This window comes from Panulirus ornatus, chromosome 13 (genome assembly GCF_036320965.1).
Source record: "Panulirus ornatus isolate Po-2019 chromosome 13, ASM3632096v1, whole genome shotgun sequence".
NCBI classification, from domain to species: domain Eukaryota; kingdom Metazoa; phylum Arthropoda; class Malacostraca; order Decapoda; family Palinuridae; genus Panulirus; species Panulirus ornatus.
In genome coordinates, this window is record NC_092236.1 from 57,073,808 (window position 1) to 57,098,252 (window position 24,445).

A 24,445-nucleotide genomic window follows, 5' to 3' on the forward strand; every position below is an offset into this window, starting at 1 on the left:
AGGGCAGTCTTTCAGGGACCTAACGCCCCTATGGTCTGGGCTGGGGGTAGATTGCTGAGCTGGGTCGCTCGACTCTGTTGAATGATAATAGGTAGAGGAGGGACACGATGACGTCGACAGATATGATAACATCCTTTTAAGAGAGAAAAATAAAAAAAGCCATCGTGACCCACGTGATTTTAAGCTCCCGTAGACTCAGGCTGCCAAACACATCATCGTTACTCATCAACTTTGACTTTCCTCTTAAATGAAAAGAAAAAAAAGAATACTCAACCTCTATGCAGAAGGCCGACACGAACAGCATCTACAGTCAAGGTGTCATTCTACGAGACACGTACCTTCCTCCAGTCTTCCCTAACTAACGCGACAAACTCCTGCACATCTTTTCCCCACTCCCCTCCACGTTGCTTCCATACCCGTCCTCGCATTACCATAGCGCATCCTTGATCACTTACTTCTCCTGCTCCCACAATGCTCTCTGGGTCTCTCCGTCATGCTGTGCCCTCGCAGGCATTCTGATCAGGTGGTTTACTCCCTTTTTCAGCACGCAGGTCACGACACGAACTCTACGGGTTCGACCTTGTCAGTACGAAGGTACGACTCTGGATGCCAGCGATGACGCCCTTTGGGTATGGTGGCGTTAAGAATTTATATTTTCCGATGCTCTACGGTCATAGCGAAGGGACACATCATACCACAGGGTCGTTCCGTCGCGCTCAAGCGACTGGTAAACTATTCGAGGTCAGAGTCGGACCAGGGTCCAGCAGACCTGGCAAGTTGTACAGGTCGGTCATCCCTCCAGGGAAGGTAGAGAAGCACAAGGGAAATTACCAGGTCTTGCCAGTAGACCCCAGGTACTATATGAACTGTATTCGACGTCACCAGCAGGTCACCAGGTACTACAGCATGCTATAAGGCACCTCAGAAAGGTCACAAGTCCTACAGGTAAGGGTGTCATGTGAAGGTCACCAAGTATCACTGAGAGGGTACCAGGCACCAAAGACTAGTCCACTAGGCACCGTATATCAAGGCACAAGGTACCATCTTTAAGTCACTAGCCACCGTGGGAGAAAATCCACAAGGCATCATGCGACAGCGAAGACCAGCGGAGTCTGACACGAGATGACCTAGGTTAACACGGGGTGGGGTGTGTCGTCACGACGGGTCACGGTGATCACCTCTCGTCCACCACGGGGTCAACCTGGTCAGCAGCCATGTTGTATACAGAGGTCACACCACACGTCCGTGGCTATCACTAAATCTTTTTCCCTTTTCTAGTATACGTGTGTGTGTGTGTGTGTGTGTGTGTGTGTGTGTGTGTGTGTATGAACTCGTGCTTTGAGTGTTTGTTTGTTTGTGTGTGTTAGTGAACACGTGAATGAGTTTGACTGTTTGTACTGGTGTCGCATTTAACAAATCAAAGTCATATATATATATATATATATATATATATATATATATATATATATATATATATATATATATATATATATACATACACACACACACATATACACACTGGGCCAAGGCTTCTCTTGTGGCACTGGAATCACTAGAACAATTTCGTCACATGTTGATCCCTCAGGAGCAGAGCAGCCTCGCACCTGCGCTGGGTCAGGTCCGTCTCTCTTGTCCTGACGAGACAATAAGAAGACCCTCGGGTTATGTCCTCCGTCCCTCTGCCAGTCTCTGTAATGACGCTAATCGTCTCACGTCATGTCGAATCTCCATTCACACAAAACACACAACAATGGCACGTACCAAAGAGTGACATGCTGCCCATTCAGGAGGGACGTCGAGCATCCATGGTGATGGATAGAGGCACCTAAAGCATCATGGATAGGTGCTATCCCTCACCCTTCGTGCGAAAGCCCCACCGAGATTACAAACCCCTCTCTTCTTCTTGAAGGTTACCACACCGTCCGCGGTTCACAGAAGCGCCCTGAGACGGAGCACACGCAAGTCCACTCTCTACCACAGCCACGAGTCAACTGTGTTGAGTGAGGGGGGTCGGTCGGGCCACGGGTGGCTCTGGCAGCGAGGGAATGGGGTGGGTGGGGTCTGGGGGAGCTGTGGTTGCCCAGGAGAGGGAGGGAGTGTGTGTGTGTGTGTGTCTGTGTGTGGAGAGGAGGAGGAGGAGAGGCTGTCGACCAGCCGCCCCTCGTCACACGCCCTGGCCACACGAGACACACACACACACACACACGTGTGATGTTGTCCAAATGACACGAGTTTTCCCCATTTCATAATGGCTGATTGTGATTCCTCAGAGACGAGATGCGAAACTTTCCCCGGTTCGAGACCCTGATATTACGAGGGCTGGTGAACGAAGATGCCTCTGTTACTGACAGCCAGGCCACTTACTTAAAACCTCTCTCCCTCTGAACATTTTTCCTTTTTGTTTAGATACGTGTACGGGAAAGCAACATTCTAAGGTCGCCATCGAGAGAGAGAGACATCTCTAGTTACGACACCTCTTCACGGAGAAGCAACAAGCTCAAGAAATTCTGGGAAACCATCCGAAGCAGCTGGGCAAACTGCCCCCCCACACAGCAGCAAGTCATTGGGAGCCCGTGTCCCTCTCCCCGTCCAGTTGTGTTAAGTGAAAGGAGGAGAGAGTGACGAGCCAGGAGGTCAACCCCAGGGCTGTAGGGATAAGGGGGCCACTGTAGTGCTGGAGGAAGCGAGAACAAGGTGGGGGTTCGCCACAGGTCAGGTGGCAGCACGGGAAACCTGACCATGAAGACTATATTAATCTTTTTTTCCTATCCTTCTACGTACACCTACATTTCTCCCCTCCTCTGCCTACATTTCCCCCCTCCTCCTCTTTGTACGCTGCATCTTTTCCCCCTTCTCCTTCTACACTTCCCTTACCCTACGCCGACATGCATTTGCCTTATACACACGCTTTTGCCTCACGTATCAACTCATCACTCACCCCTTCACGTCCTTACAGCACCTCCCTCGCCTCCTCCAGTATGAGCAAATACTACAGGTGTTTCAAAGGGCACAGGGAGCCCGAGCTGTGTCAAAGGGTACGAGCGGGTGTCACAAGGGGTTCAGAGGGTATGGAGAACCTGAACCGTGTCAGAGGGTGAGGAGTACGATCGGGTGTCAAGCTGCTGAAAGGGCACAGGGAGCCTGAGCTGTGTCAAAGAGTGAGGGGTACGAATGGGTGTCACAAGCGAAGCAACAGGCTAGAAGGAGAGAGTTAAAGGCTGGCTCTGTTGTGTCTCTCGCTCTCCTGCCTCGTCTCGTCCCCTCCCCATCTCTGGCTTGTGTCATCCTTGTAGGGGAAGAGAGAGAGAAAAAAGAGACTGCCGGAGAGATCCAGATCTCTGAGAGAGATAGATACAGAGACTTATATACAAAGATGAACAGACAAACGTACAGGGACGGATACAGACAGTGATGATACAAACGCAGACAGGCAGACACAGACGGGTATACATACAGAGACACAGACTTAACAGAGACAGACCAACCCAGAAAACATGCAGGCCCTGACTGTGTAAGCACCCCCCTCTGTAGGTGCTTGTCTCGACTCAGACCCGAGTGTGGAGATAACAGATCCGACAGTGAAGATCTTAACACCCCACAACCCCACAGACCCCACAACAAGCCCCTTGACGATCATTCCTAAGTAGAAAATAAAAAGTTAAAAAGAAAAATACAGATAACTCGAATCTTCAGGACTTTCATTGAATGGGCTACGTCAGGTTCACGTTAGGTAAACAAATCCGGATACCTGTGTAAACTCTGGGTCAGTTCCCCCTTGACCACGAACAATGATATAACAGGGGGAAACCACCACTGCTACCCTCGACCCTTACCACCACCGGAGGGGGGAAAAGGGGGGAGAAATGGGCGTACAGAGGGGAGTCTCCCCTTACTTGTTAGTACAGGTGGAGAGGGAGCTGTCGGGGTCCACTATCTCCCTCTCTTTGTTTTCTTTGACTTCCTATTCTCCCTTTTTTTTTCCAGTTTATTTTTGTAGGTGTTTTGTGACGGGTTTGCTTTCCATTCATCCCTCGCGAAGTGGAGGGAAGAATAAATTGGATTTATTTCATACGTGTGCAACTGGAATTTTGTTTGCGTGATCAGTATTTCCTCAAACTCACAGTCGATGTCTTACAACACACACACACACACACACACACACACACACACACTCGAACACCAGCCGCACCACATCTCCCTCCTCCTTACTTCCTCCCTCCCTCTCACCCTCACCCCACGTAACTAGCACCCTTTCCCTCCACTCCCCAACCCCCTCGTAACACGCCTGGTCCCACACGTCCACCACTTAATGCGTGTCCGGCTCTGGCCATGTCATGTTCTCCTTCCCTAACGCCACCACTCGCCCTAACCCGACACACACACACACACACACACACACACACACACACACACACACACACAAGCTTCCGTGGTTTAGTGGTCAGCTTTTCTGGCCATGATTCATGACCTGGCCCATCCTGGTTTGACATCCTGGCTACGACCGTTGCCTCACACCCGACCCAAGTGTTCATCTCCCCACAGGGATAGTCGATGAAACGTATTTGTTTACATATAGCAGTATATATATATATATATATATATATATATATATATATATATATATATATATATATATATATATATATAAAGGGAAGGAGAAAAATAAGATTCTCTTCCCGGAATACAAATGTGATAATCACTCTCTCTCTCTCTCTCTCTCTCTCTCTCTCTCTCTCTCTCTCTCTCTCACACACACACACACACACAGCAAGGAGTACATGGGGTCTTGGTGGGACGTTATCTCCTTCGATAAATAAGCCCCAGAGTTGTGAAGGTCACGTTCAAGCTCTAGGAGGAGCACGTCCACAGGACCAACGCATTACGCGGTCGCTCACACGCACGTACGCCACTCTCAGAACACTTAGCTAACCCTCATACGCAACGTACGACACTCAAGACCGTAGCTACCGCTCATACGCACGGGAGCAACGCATGAGGACAACTCGTTCGTACAAGCGTGCTAATCCATCAAGACGTTTGAAAACAAAGTCGTTCATCCATTGGAACGGCAACGACCAACAGCACTGGGGAGGGTCGTACAACACCACTACTACCACCACAACAGGTCGTATACAACTACAACCACTACTACCACGACAACCTCTACCAGCAACGCTGCGGGTCGTAAAACGGGAGTGAACAGAGATGAACGCCTTGCGGAATTCCCGATTTCTCCGTTGCTTCAACCACCTTCCTCGAGTCGTATTATATTCATCAGCCACCGCTTGCTATGGTGTGGGCAAGACCATTTACAGACGTACTGCAGACTCTGTGTCAATGATATGCAGGACACGTATGGAAAGGGTAATCTGAGAAAGAACCACAATGATGGGTGGTACTCCCGTGTTCTGCATAACCTTCGTGGAGAACATTATGCGTGTGCTACACGGCCTTGGAAGAACATGGGTGTGTGCTACAGAACCCTTGAGAACACGACTGTGCTGCAGCATTGGACGAGGACTTAGCTTTAACCCCTTGCTCGATCTCGCCCTCAAATGTCACCCACACACACACACACACACACACACACACACACACCATCGGGCAAGCTGGGTAGTTCCGGGACGACAACAAAGCCGAAAATCGTGCAACTTCAAGGGCTGACCTGGACCATGGCTCTGACGATGTTATTGTGGGTCAGTAAAGTGTTAAACGGACGTCTGCTTTTGCTTTCGAGAAAGTAAGAAGTACATGGCTTTATTGCACAGCTGAAAATATATAAAAGGTGCGTTTTTGGCTTTGTTCCTCTAGTTAATTCTAGACAGGAGGAAAAATGATTACGCAGGTGAAAGGTGTAGTTAACTGGCGTAAGTATACGAAAGGTTATGGGAGGAATAAACTAAAAGAACGGATTACATGACTAGGGTAAAAAAAAAAAAAAAAGCTAAAAGAATGGATCACATGACTAGGATAAGGACTAGGCTAAAAGAACGGATTAACGGATTACATAACTAGAAAAAGGTACAAGGTAAACGAACGGATCACATCAGACTAGGTAAAGAATTAAGCTAAAAGAACGGATCACATGACTAAGGCAAAGAATAAGCTAAAAGAACGGATCACGTGACTAAGCCAAGGAACCAGCTAAAAGAACGAATCTCACGACCACTGTAAGAAATAAGCTAAAAGAACGAAATACATGAATGACAAAGGAGAGTGAAAGTTTAAACCTAAAAACATATAAAATCTCGAGTGAAAAAGACACGACGACATATTTCAGACATACGAAAACTCCACAGGAAATAATTCCTGTTCTGGCGGGGTGAAGACACAGTTCGGCTAATACACTGTTTAAGAACCCCCCCCACGAACGATGATTTCTGCCACCATGTTTCATAAATCATCATCATCAACACCGCCAATCGCGCTGGGCTTCGTGGGTCGGCCAAGACGTGAGGGTTCAAGAAACCTGTTTCAAAGTCCGCGTCATTTACAGGTGTGAGGTAAAGCCAGTTTCGTGCACATACGATTTACGAGTTTCGCTTCTCTCGTTTTTTTAATATACTTCTTATACCGTTTTACTGTAAACAGCTTTTGCTGTTTATTTACTAGGTTTGTTTTTACACCTTTAATGACTAGTTACAGCTCGTTTCTTGGTTATCTTAGTGATTAGTTAGTATTTCAATAGCCTGTGTATCTGCAGGTTATTCAGTAGTTAAGTTCTAAGTTGCTTAGACAGTTATTCCTGCTGGTGCTACGGGAGGAGAGGAAGCCAGAGGTTTGGGCCTGACGGAGGGGGTCTGGCTGACGGACGAAGAGGAGGAAGTGACAGAGAAGCGATAGATCGAGTAGACGAACGAGATGAAAAAAAAAAAAAACGAGCAAAAGTGGCAAAGACGAAGAGAAAAAAAAACGGAGAATGAAAAGGTCCAAGTTGTCGGTTTTGTGTTCCATAAATGAAGCTAAAATGACAAGTGTCCCTCAGGTTTAATGACGCTAAAATCTATTCTTGGTTAGCTTTTATCTGTCCAGCTACCTGAGGCATCGAGGCTATACCATTCTCCAAGGAGCTGGTCTGCCGAACTCTACTCAATTCCTTAGCTCACTCGAAGTTGAAAAAGTAAAAATGACATTGATAGATTTCTCCCCTTCGCGGAACATAAGACACACACATTTCTCGTAAGAAAATAAGGGGAAGATGGGGTGGGGGAGCGGAGCTTCTCCGATTAATCGTTAATGGGGCTTCCTCGGGTGATGAGCCACTCGTTCATCGCCAATATCCTCCAGTGGGTGAAGCTCCACCGATTAGTAACTAAAATCCTCCGTGCTGAAGCTCCTTTGATTAATCACTATCCCAGAGATGAAGCTCTATGTGATCAATGATCAATACCCTCCCAGAGGTTGAAGCTCTTCCTAATGATCACTAAAAGCCGTTCCCCAACGAGGAAAGAAATATCCGTAAAAAATCACAAGTAATCTCCCGGAAGTTACGTAATCCCGTACAGGAAGGCCCTGCCCACCTAACACACCACCTCGTCCCTCCTCCTCCTCCTCCTTCCCTCCGTCGTCACAACCCCGTCGACCCCAGGGCGACTAACTGCGCTCGATCCTTTTTCGTACTAGTTTGTCGAGAATATTCAAACGCCTTCAGTGAAGAAAGTGTTTAAGAGAAAAAAAAAAAGAATGTAGTATACATGGATTCAGATTCATACACTGAACACTACGTCTGGGATAAGATTATAATGCTGAACCTGTATGAAATTCTTGACCTTTATATTTCGCTTCGACCTTTGTCCTTTAAGGGCCAATAGTAGACTTCAAGTCCCCCTCCCATCCCCCCACCTCCTCCATCTTGTTCGCCCACAACCCCGTGCCAGACTTGATCTGAACACTGGCCTATGTGGCCAGCATAGTAATGGATCAAACTCTGTGATATATCAGTTTCAAAATATTTTCAAACAGAATTTTTGATTCTTCCCTCTCCGTTTATATTCGTTTTCTGAGATGAGAAATCTCTCTGATGGTGCTTGGTCAGACAGACATCAGCATGAATTTCTGTCGCCACCCATCCATGTGAATTTTCAGCATTCAATTTGTTTCACAAAATGCAATTACATTGACGTTATTTCATTTTCTATTTCATAATCAACCCAGGACTATTTTCTACGAGTCTTGGTGTTGCCCAGTATCTCTTTGCAAGAGGTCCAGTATCTCTTTGCAAGAGGTGGTATCTGGTCGATGTTAATTTACACTTCGTGGCTGGCGAGGTCTTCGTGTCGCGTCTTCGGTACAACAAATGTCATGCCTTTTTGAGCAACATGCTGACGACACCAACTGACCAATGGCTGGCTGGGGTGTTAATCGTTGTTGCGACGTCTAAAGAGTGACCACAGGCAACGCAGTTGATCATCCTTAGTAATTATGTGGGGGCTTCATGTTAACGACACAGACCCTCAAATGGTTCTAACAGGTTCTCAGTAGATGTGCGCGTTTCATGCACTGACCAGTTAAGTCCCATTCACTACCCATAGTTATATTTTATATATATATATATATATATATATATATATATATATATATATATATATATATATATATATATTGTTATCTACATCATACTTAATCACTGTTTCCCGCGCCAGGAGGCAGCGTCAGGAAACAGCCTCGACTATCAAATCGTACATGAACTTTCCAAAGCCCACATTGGGAATGTACCAGTCCAATATATTCATATACTTTCATTTGGTCTCAGGTACCATGAACTATCGACAAAACCATCCTACTTTCTCCACACTCTCTAGCTCTGACATGACAACGCCTCACAGCTGGAAAGGGGGAAAAAAAAAATAGATAAAAGATAGAATGATATTCCACACGGCTTCCACCGGAATTAGAACCTCACAGTACCTTTCATGACGGATTCTGAAGAGTAAAGTGCGAGGCAGTGTGGCGGAAACATAGTTCCTCACGTGCCATGTTTTTTTTTTCTCCTATCGGAGGCTTGACTGGAGAATGTCTGGCGTTAGTGTCAACGACACTCAGTTCGCCTGTGCTGCGCTGAACGAGAGTTCGAATCTACCAACACCCTCCCTACCCCATGGTGGTACGCTTGACGTTGCAAAAGTACTATTTTAAAGTGTGTGTGTGTGTGTATGTGTGTGTGTGTGTGTGTGTGTGTGTGTGTGTGTGTGTGTGTGCGCGCGCGCGCGCTCACGAGTAATTCTATAGATAAAACCATCAACCTAAACTGCATAAACCATAAAGCCACAGGAACCCAGAAAATTATGGGTTTATACGCAAAGGAATCAATAAGGCGCTACACCCACGGTAACAGCCATCCTCCCCAATTGCACACCCTATCCATCGACCACATCACCCCCCCCCCTCCCCCACACACCACAGGAAGTCTTACCAAGAAGCCAGATCCATCCTGACAATCTGATCAACAATACTGTTCTCACACGCCCGTCGCAGCCCCTCCAGTCAATAAACACTGCTTCAGTGAGATCTTTGGTCGGGCAATGTAAGTTTGACGAAGACGGACACTAGAGAGAGAGAGAGAGAGAGAGAGTCGCTCATTCGAACGGACTTCGATGTCACCAGGGGCGGGAGAGCGAGGTAGTCAAGACATGTAGGCCCTCCTCCTCTCTCCTGGCAAGCCATGAGGAGGATGAGCACTCTCTCCCGGCAAACATGGGAGAGTTATCTCACTTGGTGAGTGAGTGAGGGAGTTCTCACCTGGAGAGCGAGTGCGACAGTTCTCATCTGAAGATAACCCCTTTTTCTCAGCCGAAAAGGAGCACCTACACTTGATAACGACTTAGCTATACCCTGGAACACCCACTTCCTCAGTAGGGCGTGTTGGAGGAGGAGGAAGGGAGCCATGCCCCGGAACACAAACTCCCTCAGTAGTGTGTGTTAGAGTGTTTGTTGGACGGAGGATGGAGCTGTGTCCTGGTACTCCCACTTCCTCAACAGTGCGTGTGTTGGAAGGAGAGTGGCAAAATTATATCCTGGGACATCGACGTCCTCAGTAGTTCCAGAACTTTTGAAGAATTATCTTCACTATCGTTGTCAAGTCGAAGGAAGACCCGACACCAAAATTCTCACAGGTCATCTCACTGACCTCCTCCTCACCCCCGTCTCCCTCAAGAAGCACCGAACGCCTTAGAAAGCGATGAAGGGAGGAGTAAAATACTCCCTAAACTGGCGAGCTTAGAGTCCCTAAGACTCGAGTAGAAACCACACCACACGTGCAGGGTCAACCGTGCCATCACCTCACAGCAGTACAGAGGTTAGGGGAAGACTCCAGGAAAATGCCCGAGAGCGATGTAAAAATGGCGTCATCAAACGCACAAACAACGTTCCGGTGTAATGGATTCGCTCGTGTTTGATCCAAGTCTAGCGCAATGTCGAAAAACACAAGTTTGTTGAAGGAACTTATATATTTGCTGGAATTAGTTCATCAACACTTACAGCCGTTTCGGAGAAGGTAGGGATTCGAAATGACCCGTAATGAAGCATCAGATGCGACGTTTATTGGTTGTGAATGAACCCTGTTTCGAGGAAAGTGGTGGGATGTGAAGCAGTTTAGCAGCGACCCATCCCCTAATGGGTGCACTTACCGCACTGTCGGGAATTCACTATTTACACAGTATTTTACTTTCTTCGCCAGCCCTTCTTCGCTGTGGGATCGAGGTGCTTTTCAAGCCATGTGTGGGGGGAAATTTAAGAATGCTTCAGCGGCAATTTAAAAGCTCCTTTCGCCTTCTGAGACACTCCTGTGATGTGTAAATCACTTGCATCAAGAGTTGGAAGGGGTCTGGTAATTTTACGACAATGCTGAATATATCTTTCGAAGTAAAAAATGGTTGACAGTGCTTTAGGTGTTGTGTGTCAAATTTCACTGGAAACAAATGTGAGGCAGGTATTCCAGTATTCTTAGAAACTATCCAAAGAACCATTAGGATTGATGTAGGCGAAGCAAACTGACGTACTTCGTTTTTATTAAATCGCAACCTTAGAAAATGTGTTCAAAGAACATCAGACAAATCAGTCACTGGCATTGTCTTCTCTCTATAAAATTTGATAATATGTAGAGGCAACAGTGCTAAGAGTTACGCTCAAGTAATAAAACTATTCGTAGCTGAACGGATGTAACACAGGATGTAACACAGATGTAACACAGGAGCAGATGTAACACAGGAGCATCCAGGAAACGAGAGAGAAAAAATATGGTCAATTCCTCTTCAGAAAGGCATCGGTGACGGGTAGGAAGGGCGGGCGTCCCGCAGGATATGCGTTGGTGCCTCACCCATCTTAATGATACTTTCATTTTCAGTACAATTAAATGCAGCAGTGGAGGGCAGCCGAGTGTGCCTAGAGTTCCTCCCTGGCGACGCAACATCCCGCCCACTTCGCTCCCAGCCCACGCCCATACCTCGAACAGTCCTCATAACAGGTAATACACGCAGACAATACACAAACGCATATACGCAATGAACGCGCTTGCACGTAGGTACCCTACATATGGATACCATAATAGAAGGTACCCCACGCATGGGTAACGTGTTAGAAATTACCCAGATATGGATACCCATCACAGAAGGTACCCCATACACGAATACCATCAGAAAAGGTACCTCACACATGAATGCCATTATAGAGAGTATCAAAGGACGGAGTTGCACACGATCGCAAGCATACACACGGCTGCATATACATTCTCACACACACACACACACACACACACAGAAAAAACCCCGAGACCTTCCCTGGTAAACAAAGGACATAAATACGCTACAGTAGCGGTAATGATATATCTTTTAAGAAAGGCTTTAATTAAAGATGCTGAAAACGATCATGAACTTGAAATCCAATGTCCTTAAGCCACGTTAAGACTAAGAAAGGATTTCTAGACATGTCAATGCTCCTCAAGTGACTACTAGTGACTGATAAGAACCATCTAAAATGTCTAAATAATGAGCGAGTTGAGGATAGCAAAGCATGCAAAAGGAAGCAGACACCAACAAATCAATGTATGCCTTTTCGCGGGTAATTCTGAAAGCGGTTGAGATTTGATGATGATTCTGTACCAATTTGCAAAATCATATTATGATCAAAAGTTGAAAATTTACGAAGTATGAGTAATGGAAAAAGTAATGGAAAAAGTTGAAATTTACGAAGTATGAGTAATGGAAAAAGTAATGGAAAAAGTTGAAATTTACGAAGTATGAGTAATGGAAAAACAGTTTTGAGTTTTAGATCTTTCTCAAATATATTCACGAGATGTTAATCCATATCAAACTAGTAATAGTCTTACTTAAGATGCATTCTTTACAAATGCCTGTTAGGAGATGACAAATTCAATATGTTCATAGTCATTTCTTAACCATAAAATCAAAGGCAAACATGTTTATGATAAATAGTACCACAAGATGCAATCGAGTATGACAGAGTGACACTAAAAGAGTGTAATACTACACATTGCAAGACTAAACAACGTAACCCTATACGCTATAACACTATATAGTGTGACAATATAACAAAATGTAACACAATCATAACACTATCAAAAATGTCCCTACGACACATGCTACATCCCCCCACGTCACAAAACTCGTCTGTCCTCGAATTTGAAAAAAAGAATCATAGAAATGTCGAAATCGAAATAGAGGACATACACGTCCGACACAATAAAGAATCCAAGAAAATCCCGAGTGGAATCCGATGATCCATCCGAGCTCCAGACACACAAACAAAAAAATCGCGAACGCTAACAAATGGTAAACAACTTCGACAAACAGAATCCTACAGTATTTAGTCGAAATCCGTTTTCCTCGGGGAAACACAAAAAAGCAAGGAAAAAAAAAAAAAGATTTGTCTTACGAACGTTTGAGAAGCAAGGACAGGAGAACGGACAGGAGAACGGACGGACGGACGGACGGACGGACGGACGGAATGACCGAGATGAGGACGTCTGGAGCGCTTTACAAATTCACCAGACGTAGAAATCTAAAGTTTCTTTCCCGTCTTATTAAGTAGCCTCCTTCCTCTTAATTTACCCCAAGAGGCTCAAGTGGCCACTCCAGGGCCCTCTGCTCCTGAGGGTAAGGGCCGCTACCCCTGAGGGGAGTCTGGGTTGTCCCAGGGGAGGACCTCCTCCCTCCATAGACGAGGAGGGGAAGAGACGTGGCTGCTGGGGTGCCCAGGGCGACGAAGACGGCGTGAGGGAAGCATAGAGCTTGAAGAGGCGTCGTGTACGAGGTCGGATTTTTTCAGGGGACTTCCCGGGGCCAAGTTCGAGGACGGGTTGATGATGGGGGGCAAACCTCGAGAACTTGATGGGGGTAATGGGCAGGGAACCAGAAGGAAAGAACGACCGGGATTTTGACGGAACGAACTGTGGGGGACTTCACGGGAACGAGTTGCAAGAACTGGATGGTACGAGCGAGCAGCCAGGACCATGAGGGACTGACGGAACGGACAGAGTGGAAATTAACGAAACGAACAGAGAGAGAGAATTGTAAACCTCATCGTCAGCTTTAATCCCCTGCGACGGACTCGGAAAATTGAAAACTCTTACAGCAGCCAAGAGGAAGTGGGGTCTAACTGCTTCAGAGATGGTACAGCTGACGTGGTTTTAGTAATTCTTAGATCCTGCATTCAGCTAACGAGTATGCATGCATGCTTACACATATATACACATATTCTACATTCTATACTTGATGACAGCTTCCCTCGTTAGCGAAGTGAGCGCTAGGAACAGAAGAAGCCACATACGCTCACATCCATTCTCTAGCTGTCATGTGCAATGCAGAGAAACCATATCTTCCTATCCACAACCAGGCCCCACAGACCTTTCAATGGTTTACCTCGGCCGCTTCACATGCCCTATTTATATATCATACATCAACGTATACACATTTGACAGTAAAGACATGGTACATATACACAAGGTTAAGATACGGGGCAACACGAGGGTAAAACTTTCTCCCCGTAACATACACAAATAGTAATCACAAAGAACGGTGATCACACACTCCGATATACTCATAAGGACCTAAAGTACAGAGCTCAAAGTCATCACCGTTTGCCTCGGGCGTGGTTGATGAAATTCAACCCACGTACATTCAAATGCAGTCAAGCGTTCACCCACACAAGTGAGTAATTACAAGCTCTTATGAAAGGGTTTGTACACGTCAGTACTTGCAATGAAGAGGGTTCGAAATGAAAACGGAGAACAACTCTCCAAAAGCGTAGGAGGTGAGGGTACACTCTATGAAAACCAACCCCTCCGTTTACAGGTCAATGATCGTCCCTCTCCTCCCTCCCCCCCAAAGAGACATCAGTATGGGGCTAAGTAATGTTTTACCGACACACCTCGCACTGATGTGGGAGTAGGTTGCGGAGGGGGAAGTAGGTTGAGGAGGGGGGAGTAGATTGAGGAGCGGGGGAGTAGGTTGAGGAGCGGGGGAGTAGGTTGCGGAGGGGGAGTAGGTTGAGGATGTGGGAGTAGGTTGAGGATGTGGGAGTAGGTTGCGGAGGGGGTTAGGTTGAGGAGGGGGAGTAGGTTGAGGAAGGGGAGTAGGTTGAGGAAGGGGAGTAGGTTGAGGAAGGGGAGTAGGTTGAGGAGGAGGGGGAGCTAATACCGAGGACCTCGTTTGTCACTTTGACCTCACCGACCTCGTTCGACCTGAATGGGTGATGATGTTGGCCAAACGTGTGTGTGTGTGTGTGTGTGTGTGTGTGTGTGTGTGTGTGTATTTGACCGTGTAAAGCTCCCTCTCGTCGCGTGTACAGAGCGCGCGTGCGTCGCGTGCACCACGCCCACGCACGTGCGTGTACGAGTCTCCCAGCACACGCCATCAGGCACCTGGTCCATCCGCCCGCCCGCGCGCCCCATGATGGCCGCCCCTGGTAACCCTTTGTTACCAGAGTCAATAATATCTACACATTGCCCGCGCTCTGGCAGACAGTGCCATCCTGCGGCTGCTCGAATGACACTTTTCCTATACAGTCCCCAATAAGAAACAAACCCGTACTGCCAATAAGGTACAGACGAATGCCATGAAAATGCTATACTCGGTAGCAGAAAGTGATACCCCAATGTTCAGTTGAAGACCAGATCCACGTCTTTGTACAATGAAAAACTCGCTCTTGTGTCGTATGACCTATAGGCGTACACTCATCCAGCGTGAAATGCACATCAGTTGTTATGAATCGATCGTCATATCGAGTTGGTAAAGTAAGGCAAGGCGAGGCAAGGTAAGGTAAGGGCAAGGCAAAGCAAGGCGAGGCAAGGTAAGGCCAAGGCAAGGCAAGGTAAGGTAAGGTAAGGGCAAAGCAAGGCAAGGTAAGGCAAGAGGATTGCGGTACGTTTTAGTTATGTTGCCCTTCTCCTCTAATATGGCATCCTGATAAAGGTATGCTGCCAAGGACGTTATAAAGTGGGTCGCTATTGCTCTGGCAGGAGAAAAACTGGAAAGCCTTCATCATTGTATGTCTTGAACCTACCGTCTCCACCTTATATATATACACAGAGGTTCCGCCTGCTCAGAGGGTATACCGCGAGCGAAGAGACACACATCTTTGGAAAGGCTTTATTATCATCACGTCACGAAAGGAGATACACAGTCTCGTCAAAGAACCTCTCTCCTAAAGGCCTCTGCAACCTAAGGCTGCGCTACTTCCAGTAGCAGGGAAATGCATGCTCAGAGTGAGAAATTGGAAGACGAGAAATTTCTATGATACAGCCTCGTCAAGGGAGACTTTTCAGTCACTGTGTAATCTAAACATTTTGCACATACACACACACAATGATAATATATATATCATGGCCGAAGAAAAAGTTTCAAAAGCTCCAGTGATAATTGAAACATGGGTATCGATTCTACTGGTAACGCTCAACGCCATTATCAATAAATCGAGAGATTATGTTGTCAGACAACAAATAAAAAAATCCAGACAAAATACTGAACGAGGTATGAATAAATCTGGTGGCAGATTTATATTATTGATCTGGGGATAATAACAACATTATTGACCGCTTCGCCACCTGGCTCACACCTGTGGACTGACTAGTGTGTGTGTGTGTGTGTGTGTGTGTGTGTGTGTGTGTGTGTGTTTGTGTGTGCGTGAGTCAGACGCATGTATTTTGGTCTTGAGTGGCAACCATCTGCAGTTGTTTGTCCCTTTGGTAGTCAGGATTCTGGACTCTGGCATTACAAACTAGCAACAAAAAGCTATTTGCTTCACACTATCCTACCTATTTGCCTACCTTTTAGCTTCTTCCCCTCAATTCTTTCCGCTTATCTGGGTATATCTACCTACACTCGACCTCACACGTGCACATCTGTTTGCTAGACAGATTGATCAACCTGTCCACATAATATGGCATATTCAGTTCCTGTTCACTTGACAGTAGACTTGCCCAGACCTGTACAACACAGCTACAAACTACACGTGTATGGAAGAAATCCTCCCACCCACACAAATGATAATTCTCCCTCTCTCCTTTCTAATTGTCTTCTTGCTTTCCAGTATTCTACGTATAAAAAACTACTCTTCACATCTCCCTTCCTTCTCTTCCCCTTTCTTCTCCCCTCCTTCACATCCTCTTTCTTCTCCCTTCCCTACTCTCTCCGTTGCTGAAGGCACTTCAAAGACTTCGCAAGTAACACCCGAGTTCAGCAGCTCTGCAGTTGTCTGGTTACGTCAGAGGACCAAGGGGATATAAAATACATCTGCTGGAGTGACAAGGGAGCATCAGCGTTAAGAGCCTCACTGTTACAACACAATCTCATCACTCACTGTCGGGGGGGAAATATGGAATCTAATTGTGTGTGTATCTCGTTGTATAAGGGGATCCAACCCTACTGAACCGATGCTCAGGACCTGTGTGCCTCTGTCTGTTTCGAGGTGATGGAGTCTCACCCCTTTTGTTCCCCCTATTGTGAGATAGTAATGAACCTGAAAGACCCCTGTAATGTATCGGTGACACACATACACACACACACACACACACACACACGCGCGCGCGCACCACACACACACACACACACACACACACACACACACTACAAATGCGTAGTCTGGAAAAGGTAATTACACTTACACCCTGAGACAAGCACACAGACACACACACATCATCAAGTACACCCACACAAGGTCAGCTAATGAATGCACTCATTTCCGCCAGGCTGCTGGGGTTTCCAGGAACAAAACACCTTGAGGCAGGACGCCATAGGCTTAATTACGGAGGAAGAGCGAGTAATAACCGAGACGCGGGATCTGACGGCGCTGAGGGATGGATGATGTTAATGAAGGCTGGAAACTCGACCCTCTCCTAATGCCTTAAGATGGTCACCTACCCTCACGCTGAGCCTCTCAAAAAAATATTAGACGGAAAATATCCTCTTCGTGCCAGAGTTAGATCAGTACCTACCATACTCCTCTGTATACGTAGGGACGAATTTTCTCTCCACGAGGACGTCCATAACTTCGAAGTTGTTCTCCAGTGGGAGAAATGAATGACTGGCCATCCTCTGGAAAGCTAATGTTATATCATCCCCCACTTGCGAAATTTCAGAGCGAAACGAGAAATTCTACCACAAGCAACATACAGATAGATGGAGACTTTTCTCTTGAAGAGACGCCGTCGAAGGTGACCCCACCCACCATAAGAGACTCTTGGAAGAAGAGGACGATGGCTAGTCTTAAGACACTCGTCGACGAAGAGACTTATCATGGAAGACTTGCCGAATAATAGGCAAATACCACCCATGAGAGAGAGAGAGAGAGAGAGAGAGAGAGAGAGAGAGAGAGAGAGAGAGAGACCCAGATAGTCTCTCAAACGAGGGGATCCTCAGAGACGATACCTTCCCTTCCGATGAGAGAGATACATTGACAAAAACACTTATCTCTCAGATACCAGTCCCCCTTCCCACTACTTCATACTCGGGAGACAACCCCACCCCTTCCCTCCTTTCCCCTTTCCCTCTCAATTCCCTTAAGGAAGGATCCCCTAGGGGCGGCTCCTTTGCATAATTTGTGTATTTAAAAAGGTGGAGGCGAGGGCCGACGCCTGGGCTGGCAATAACAGAGGCGGGCGCGACGGTAATGCTGTCCCGGTTACTCAGTATTATGGAGCAGGAGACCCGGCCTTTGTGTGCAGTTTACCGGCTTATGTCGGCGCCTTTAGCCAGGGAGGGTAGCAGAGTTCGACTTCTCCCTCGGGTGGGCGCAGAGTAGAGCGGCAGTGAGGGTATATGTACGTGTGAATGTTTGTGTGGGTGCAGGGAAGGGAGGCGTTGAGGGCATGTATACGTGTGAATGTTGGTGTGGGTGTATTGAAGAACCTGTGAGTTAGGGGGTAACTATAGAATAATGAACTTACTCTCCCTTACACCAGTTGTCATCTACACTCAACTTACGTAAGAGCTGTGCTACAGTTTCATCAGCCGGGAAATATAGATCACACTCCGCTAAAAATTTTTCTACGTGTAATGACATTCTTCTTGATATACAACGTATATTTCCTGGCAAATAAAACTACTTTCCTTCCAAACGAGACATTTTGTATTAATGTACGCATATACATAATACATTTCATGCCTTAAACTTGTCATAAGCCTTTGTTCCAGCTCACTACACTGCTGGTAAAATCTATCTTGTCCAAAAACATTGAGCAAGCCTTACACAATTATAAACTTTGATTCACCCAATTTGCAAAATTTTTCTTTACTGACCCACGGATTAGATCTAAAAGGATTCCTTTCATTGGCAGATGTGGGAGGAGGGTGGTAGTCCAGCGCGTCAGAAGGACTCCGACGGGTTGGTCAAGAGGACCCAGAGTCAGTCAGGAGGACCCAGAGTCAGTCAGGAAGACCCAGAGTCAGAGTACGGGAGAGAACCCTGGGCCAATCAGGAGGACCACGGGCCAGTCTGGAGGACGGTGAGGTGGAGGAGGAGGAGGAGGAGGACCCCAGCCTTATGGTGGTGTGGTCCACTGCCAGGGGAGGTGGGTGGCGGGCGATGTCCACTTCCCCTGATTAAAGCGAGTGTCTGGGGATGGAGAGTGTCGGAAGGGGATGGGTGGGAGGGAGAGGAAGGGAAGATGCGAGATGTGGTGAGGGGGGTGGGGAGGGGCGGCACAGAATATGAAGATGGGGTGGTTCGATGGGGTGAAAAACACTTCGTCCCCTTTGCCTGCAGGTAGCTCTTATAACAGATCCTCAAACGTGTGGTTCAAAGTTGTCTGACACCTTCATTAACCACCCTTAACGATCACGGTCCAACAACCACATCATACAGGACGAGTGAACTACGCTGCACCGTAACGAGGTCATTGTCCAAGACAAAAAAAAAGAAAAAAAAAATTGGAACAGATATTCCTTCGAGGTCAACATTACGTTCTATAGAGCAAGAGGTCATCACATTCCCGACCTTTGTTGGCGGTTGACCTGTGAGGGACCCTAGTTCCTGACCTCCTTTGAGCACTCGGCATCCTCATTTGCATCATCGACCAGAGCAGAACCCAACGATAAATTCACTATCCTTTTTTTTTTCTTGCTCTCTCGAAGGCAGAGAGAGAAATCAACCACTCGAAATGTGAAGAGAGAGAGCCAATAATGCCAGAACCACAATGAGTTATCATCATCATCATCATCTGTCTGGTTCGTTCGTCGACTGGTCACTTCTCGAGACCACCACTTCGACGAAAGCTTCGTCAAACAACTGCACTCTCGTTAGGGGTCCTGTGTAAACAACAGAGCAACATCATGGATACCAGGTCTTCTAAAAGAGATAAAAGTTACCACCTCACATCTGCTGGCTCTCGTAAAACCCTCTTTGTAGAAATTCAGCTAATGAGTAAACTCCACCTCCTACAATAACCATGATAAGGTCTACATTACTAGACATAACGGAACGAAATAAGGACCGTCTTAATCTACGTAACACACACACACACACACACACACACACACACACACACACAGAGGCAATCAGAGTTAGCCTCTGGGATGAGCTGGGCTAAGATAAGAGCTCCCTGCTTAAGTAAAGCTTAACCAAAGAAGATTAATGGCGGGAACATCTGCTCCTTCCCTCTCGCCCTGATATCAGATTCTGTGATTAGCAGAGAGAGAGAGAGAGAGAGAGAGAGAGAGAGAGAGAGAGGACATTTTTCAATCTCCACAAAAGACACTAAGTTTATGTTAATAGCTTAATCTACCCTAAAGTCCCCAAATCGCATTTTCACCCTCAATCGATCCAAAAGAGAAGGAGGAAGAAGGAAGAAGGAAGGAAGGAAGGGGGGAGAGAAGGAGGGTGATTAATTTCCACACACGAGGGAGACTAGGGCGGTGAAGCCGCTGTAATGGTGACAATCAACAAGTGATTTAAACAGACCTCTCACACCGGAACTCGCCTCATAAGCCAGTCGAGCAAGGGAATTGAAGCCATGGAGTCGAACCCTCTTTAGGTAGAATCGAACCTTCTTTGGAGAGAGTCGAACCCATTCAGCGGAAGTCAAACGACGTTCAGGGACAGTTGAAAGCTATCAGAAAGAACCGAATCCCATGCAGGGAGACTCGAACTCTTTTTAGAGGGAATCGAATCAAGTCAGAGATGTCGAACCCATCAGGAGCGTCAATCCCACCAGATACCTAATTAACCTATTCAAAGCTCAATACAGGGTTTCTGAACTTATCGTTCAACTGAATCTCTATGAAATATGACGAAAGGCTGAGCATTCCTGCATGGAATCCCTTTTCTGGTGTCAAATAACCTTTGTAAAGCTACATATCTTAGACCTAAGAGAGGCTTTCAAGCCGAATTAAATGACTTCAAAGGAAGGTGTTTCGTATATAAAACTCTTTTCAGGGAATTGAAGGTCAAGAGAAGGGTAGGGTAGTGTGTGTGTGTGTGTGTGTGTGTGTGTGTGTGTGTGTGTGTGTGTTTCTGCTGTCTTTGTGAATCAGCATCCGTCATTTTTTGTTAGTGTTTTTTTTTTTTTAGAGGCTGTCTGTGTGTATCAGTGTTTAGCCACAGATAAACAGAAAATATGAATGAACGTAAATAATGTGAAAGTTAATTACATATACGAGGGGAAAACATAGGCACAAGTTACCCTTAAGATATTTCATATCTCACTCAGAGCGTAAAGAAGAAAAATATATGATAGAGGACAAAAGGAGGGAAAAGTGAGCAGAGAACGAGGAAGAGAGGAAAAAGGGAGACATGCGAGTAGTAACAAAGACGATACGCCACAACAAACCAAAACGCAGTAGGGGGTTCGGAGCAGCCCTGAAGACTAGTGTGGACATAGCCATCTGGGCGGGGGCGATAAGGCAGTCATATAGACTCACTATTTTCTGGTAATTGTTCTCAGGCCGAGACGGTTTCGACGCGCACTTTTGATGACTTTGGGAAATTCTATCTGGTCATCATCCACTCGGTCTCTACCCAGTCCTCTTCGTCATTAGCACGTCCTCATGGTCGCTCCTCCTCCTCCTTCCTCGGTCTCGAGCGGTCGTCTGCAACTTGGAACTCCTCGTTCAGTCTCGACACTGCGTTCCCTCACTCGATCTCGACTGTGCTGCCTTTAGTTCGACCTCGATGATGTCTGGTTCCCGCGGCTCCTCCTCCCTTCGGTTCCGCGAGCGATTGATTCTTCCACTTCTAAGGTCCACGAGAGGAATACAACGCATCGACCTTTGTTTGTGATCACAGCGCCTGAGGGAGGAAGGTCATGGCCCCTCTGAACCACTACGGTGGCGCGGTCTCTTCCTTCCGCTTCGTCTGTGGGTCGCTCGAGTCACCCTCGCTCAAAAGCCACTAATTCGACCACAGGGTTCACTCTTGGGCTCCGCCGTCAACCCTCGTTGCACTTGGGGGTTTACGATCCCCAACCTCAAAATCTGCTCGAAGCGCCTGGTCGATCATCTTCGAAAGCTGTGATAGAGGAAAATAGGAAAAGGTGGTCGTGCCCTTGGGGGACCCTGAAGGTGGCGCAATAGAGGAGGTAGGCTATGCAGGAGCTTTTGATAATTACCTGTCAAAAAACTCACATTAGCAATACACTTTAAAATGGACATCTGTTGAATGTCTTTTCCAGTTTCCAGGACGTGTATGCAGGACCCAGGCCGTCGACAAAGAGAACGAAACTATCTAGAGAAATCAACAATCCCACAAACAGAAAAAGCAGGTTGGAGAAGATACAGGAAAGCATTTGGACCCACCACATGCTGCGGAAAATGTACACTAAACGACTAGCGGATAACAGGAGGGAGAAATTAGCTTTGAAAATATCGTGGAAGAGCGGACTAAGGATGGAACAGATGTAGGGCGAAGAGACGAAAGACACTGGGATAGAAACATACGGATAGACGTAAGACAGAAGGAGGAAGACGAGGAGGAGGGTATCAAAGCAAGTGTCTGTCTCCATTTGCCACTCAACACTTCAGGTTACCAGTCGTGCTTCTGACTATATAAATCTATACAAGAACCAGCTGCCCGCGTGATCTATTCCAGTCAAAGTCCAGCTGTCATACTGTCAGTCCAGCTGTCATCAATGTCTGTCCAGCTGTCACAAACGCGGAGTGAGTCGGATATTCTAATTCTTTTTTTGTACCCAGTCAAAGAGTGAAGGAGCTGTATTACCCAGAAGGCAGATACTGAGTAATATATCAATACTCATATGGAGTAAAATCAATACATATACTTTCTACTAGAAAAAAGAAAGTCAATTAACTACGATAATATCCCAGGAAATTTACTCTTCCATCACGTAACCGGCTACAAACAAGGCTGCTTATTTTCGGGATCAGTGGGGGAAGAAGAGGCTATCCGCTGTGGCCATTTTAAGGCAATAAAGCTGGGAAACCAGCTGGAGCGTATAGTCATATCCAGCTCTACGCGCAACATAGGAAAGTGGAGAGAAGAAGAGAGAGAGAGAGGGAGGGAGTGTGTGTGTGTGTGTGTGTGTGTGTGTGTGTGTGTGTGTGTGTGTGTGTGTGTGGCCGGGGCCGAAGGTGGGTTTAAAGTTATAAAATGTTGCTCGTCTTAAATTTCAGAGTTGGGCGATATTTACACAGGGCCGTTATAATAATATTTTCTTCCTGTCTTACAGAGTAGGTCATGAACATGGCTGAAATAGAACATATCTTTTCCTGGTTTTACAACTCATATATATATATATATATATATATATATATATATATATATATATATATATATACACCATCCACTACTGAGGGAGGAAAAACTTCATCGATTGCTTAACTCATGTCACCAATACGTTCTAATATTCTGTATCTGATAGCACCATGGTGGACACGCTATAGGATCTCATCCTATTGCTGAATAACGTCCGACTTTCGCAATCTAAGAAGACAGATGTACGAACGTAAATCATACCACTTGTTATCCACACTTTCGAGAGTCCATCTCGCCTACACCAGCTTTCGCAAGACTTTCCCGTGCAAGCCCACAGTGCAGACTTGATCTTACGAACGGTGACGTAAAACGTAAACATTGTATATAAGATTCGCTGTTCCATTTCTTTATTTTATCATATTTGCAGACGTAAACGTCTTACCCGGCGATGACGTCAGCTCTGCGGATCGTCGTCAGCAGAGCCCAGAGGCAGGGGGATCAGCATTTCATCAGCTGTTCAGATAAACATCGGCTGACGTCGGAGTGGCAGCCACCCCATGGCTGACTGTTGGCTATCGTTAAGGGCGATGATGAGCGCGGTTACGACGGCAGAGTGACGTAATGGGGGAATGAAGGAAGGAAGGGAGGCAGTCATGTGACGGAGATGAAGGCGAGAGGTGTTGGCGTGGATAGGAATACGAAAGTTACTTGGACAATAGTAGTAGTGAGAGAGAGAGAGAGAGAGAGAGAGAGAGAGAGAGAGAGAGAGAGAGAGAGAGAGAGAGTCTTTACCTTCCTCACTTGCTCATTTCTCGACAGGATCCGGTCAGAAGCGGGGCGTTACCTGAACTTATATTGTGAAAACTAAGAAAAAAAAAAAGTTCCAAAAGGTGACTTGAGCTTGCTCAAGTTCCAAGGTCTCCGTTACGTTCAAAACCCACTCATAATACGGATTAAACATCTAAGAAAATAGAGTAAAATTCTCTTCAGATATTGGAGGCAATTGGAGGCCATAGATCGTGTAAAACTATTCCCACATTACGATATATTATTGTCTAATATTTCCGAGTATTAGGGGAATACTAGAGCAATCGTCTTATTCGTGACCAATTTCTATCAATTGTACGAAGTGTAGATGTAAAAGTATAGGATTAACACCAATTACGATACATAGTATACGAACCTGCATATATATATATATATATATATATATATATATATATATATATATATATATATATATATATATGCTTTTCCTTATTGTGTGGTAGACAAAGTCAGGAAAAAC

The 24,445-nt window shown here is 46.2% G+C and overlaps 1 protein-coding gene across 7 annotated transcripts in view; it reads right to left on the reverse strand.

Annotated features, from left to right (window-relative positions):
• LOC139752928 (uncharacterized) overlaps nt 1-24,445 on the reverse strand; it is a 326,136-nt gene that overhangs the window by 47,067 nt on the left and 254,624 nt on the right. The window contains exon 1 of one of the 7 annotated variants that reach the window (XM_071669000.1): nt 1,762-1,998. The exons of the other annotated variants lie outside the window; for them this stretch is intronic. Within the exon in view, the coding sequence (XP_071525101.1) occupies nt 1,762-1,783 (22 nt within the window). The 5' untranslated portion in view covers nt 1,784-1,998. Of the gene's footprint in view, nt 1-1,761; nt 1,999-24,445 lie in introns of those variants that run through there. 7 annotated transcript variants of the gene reach the window in all.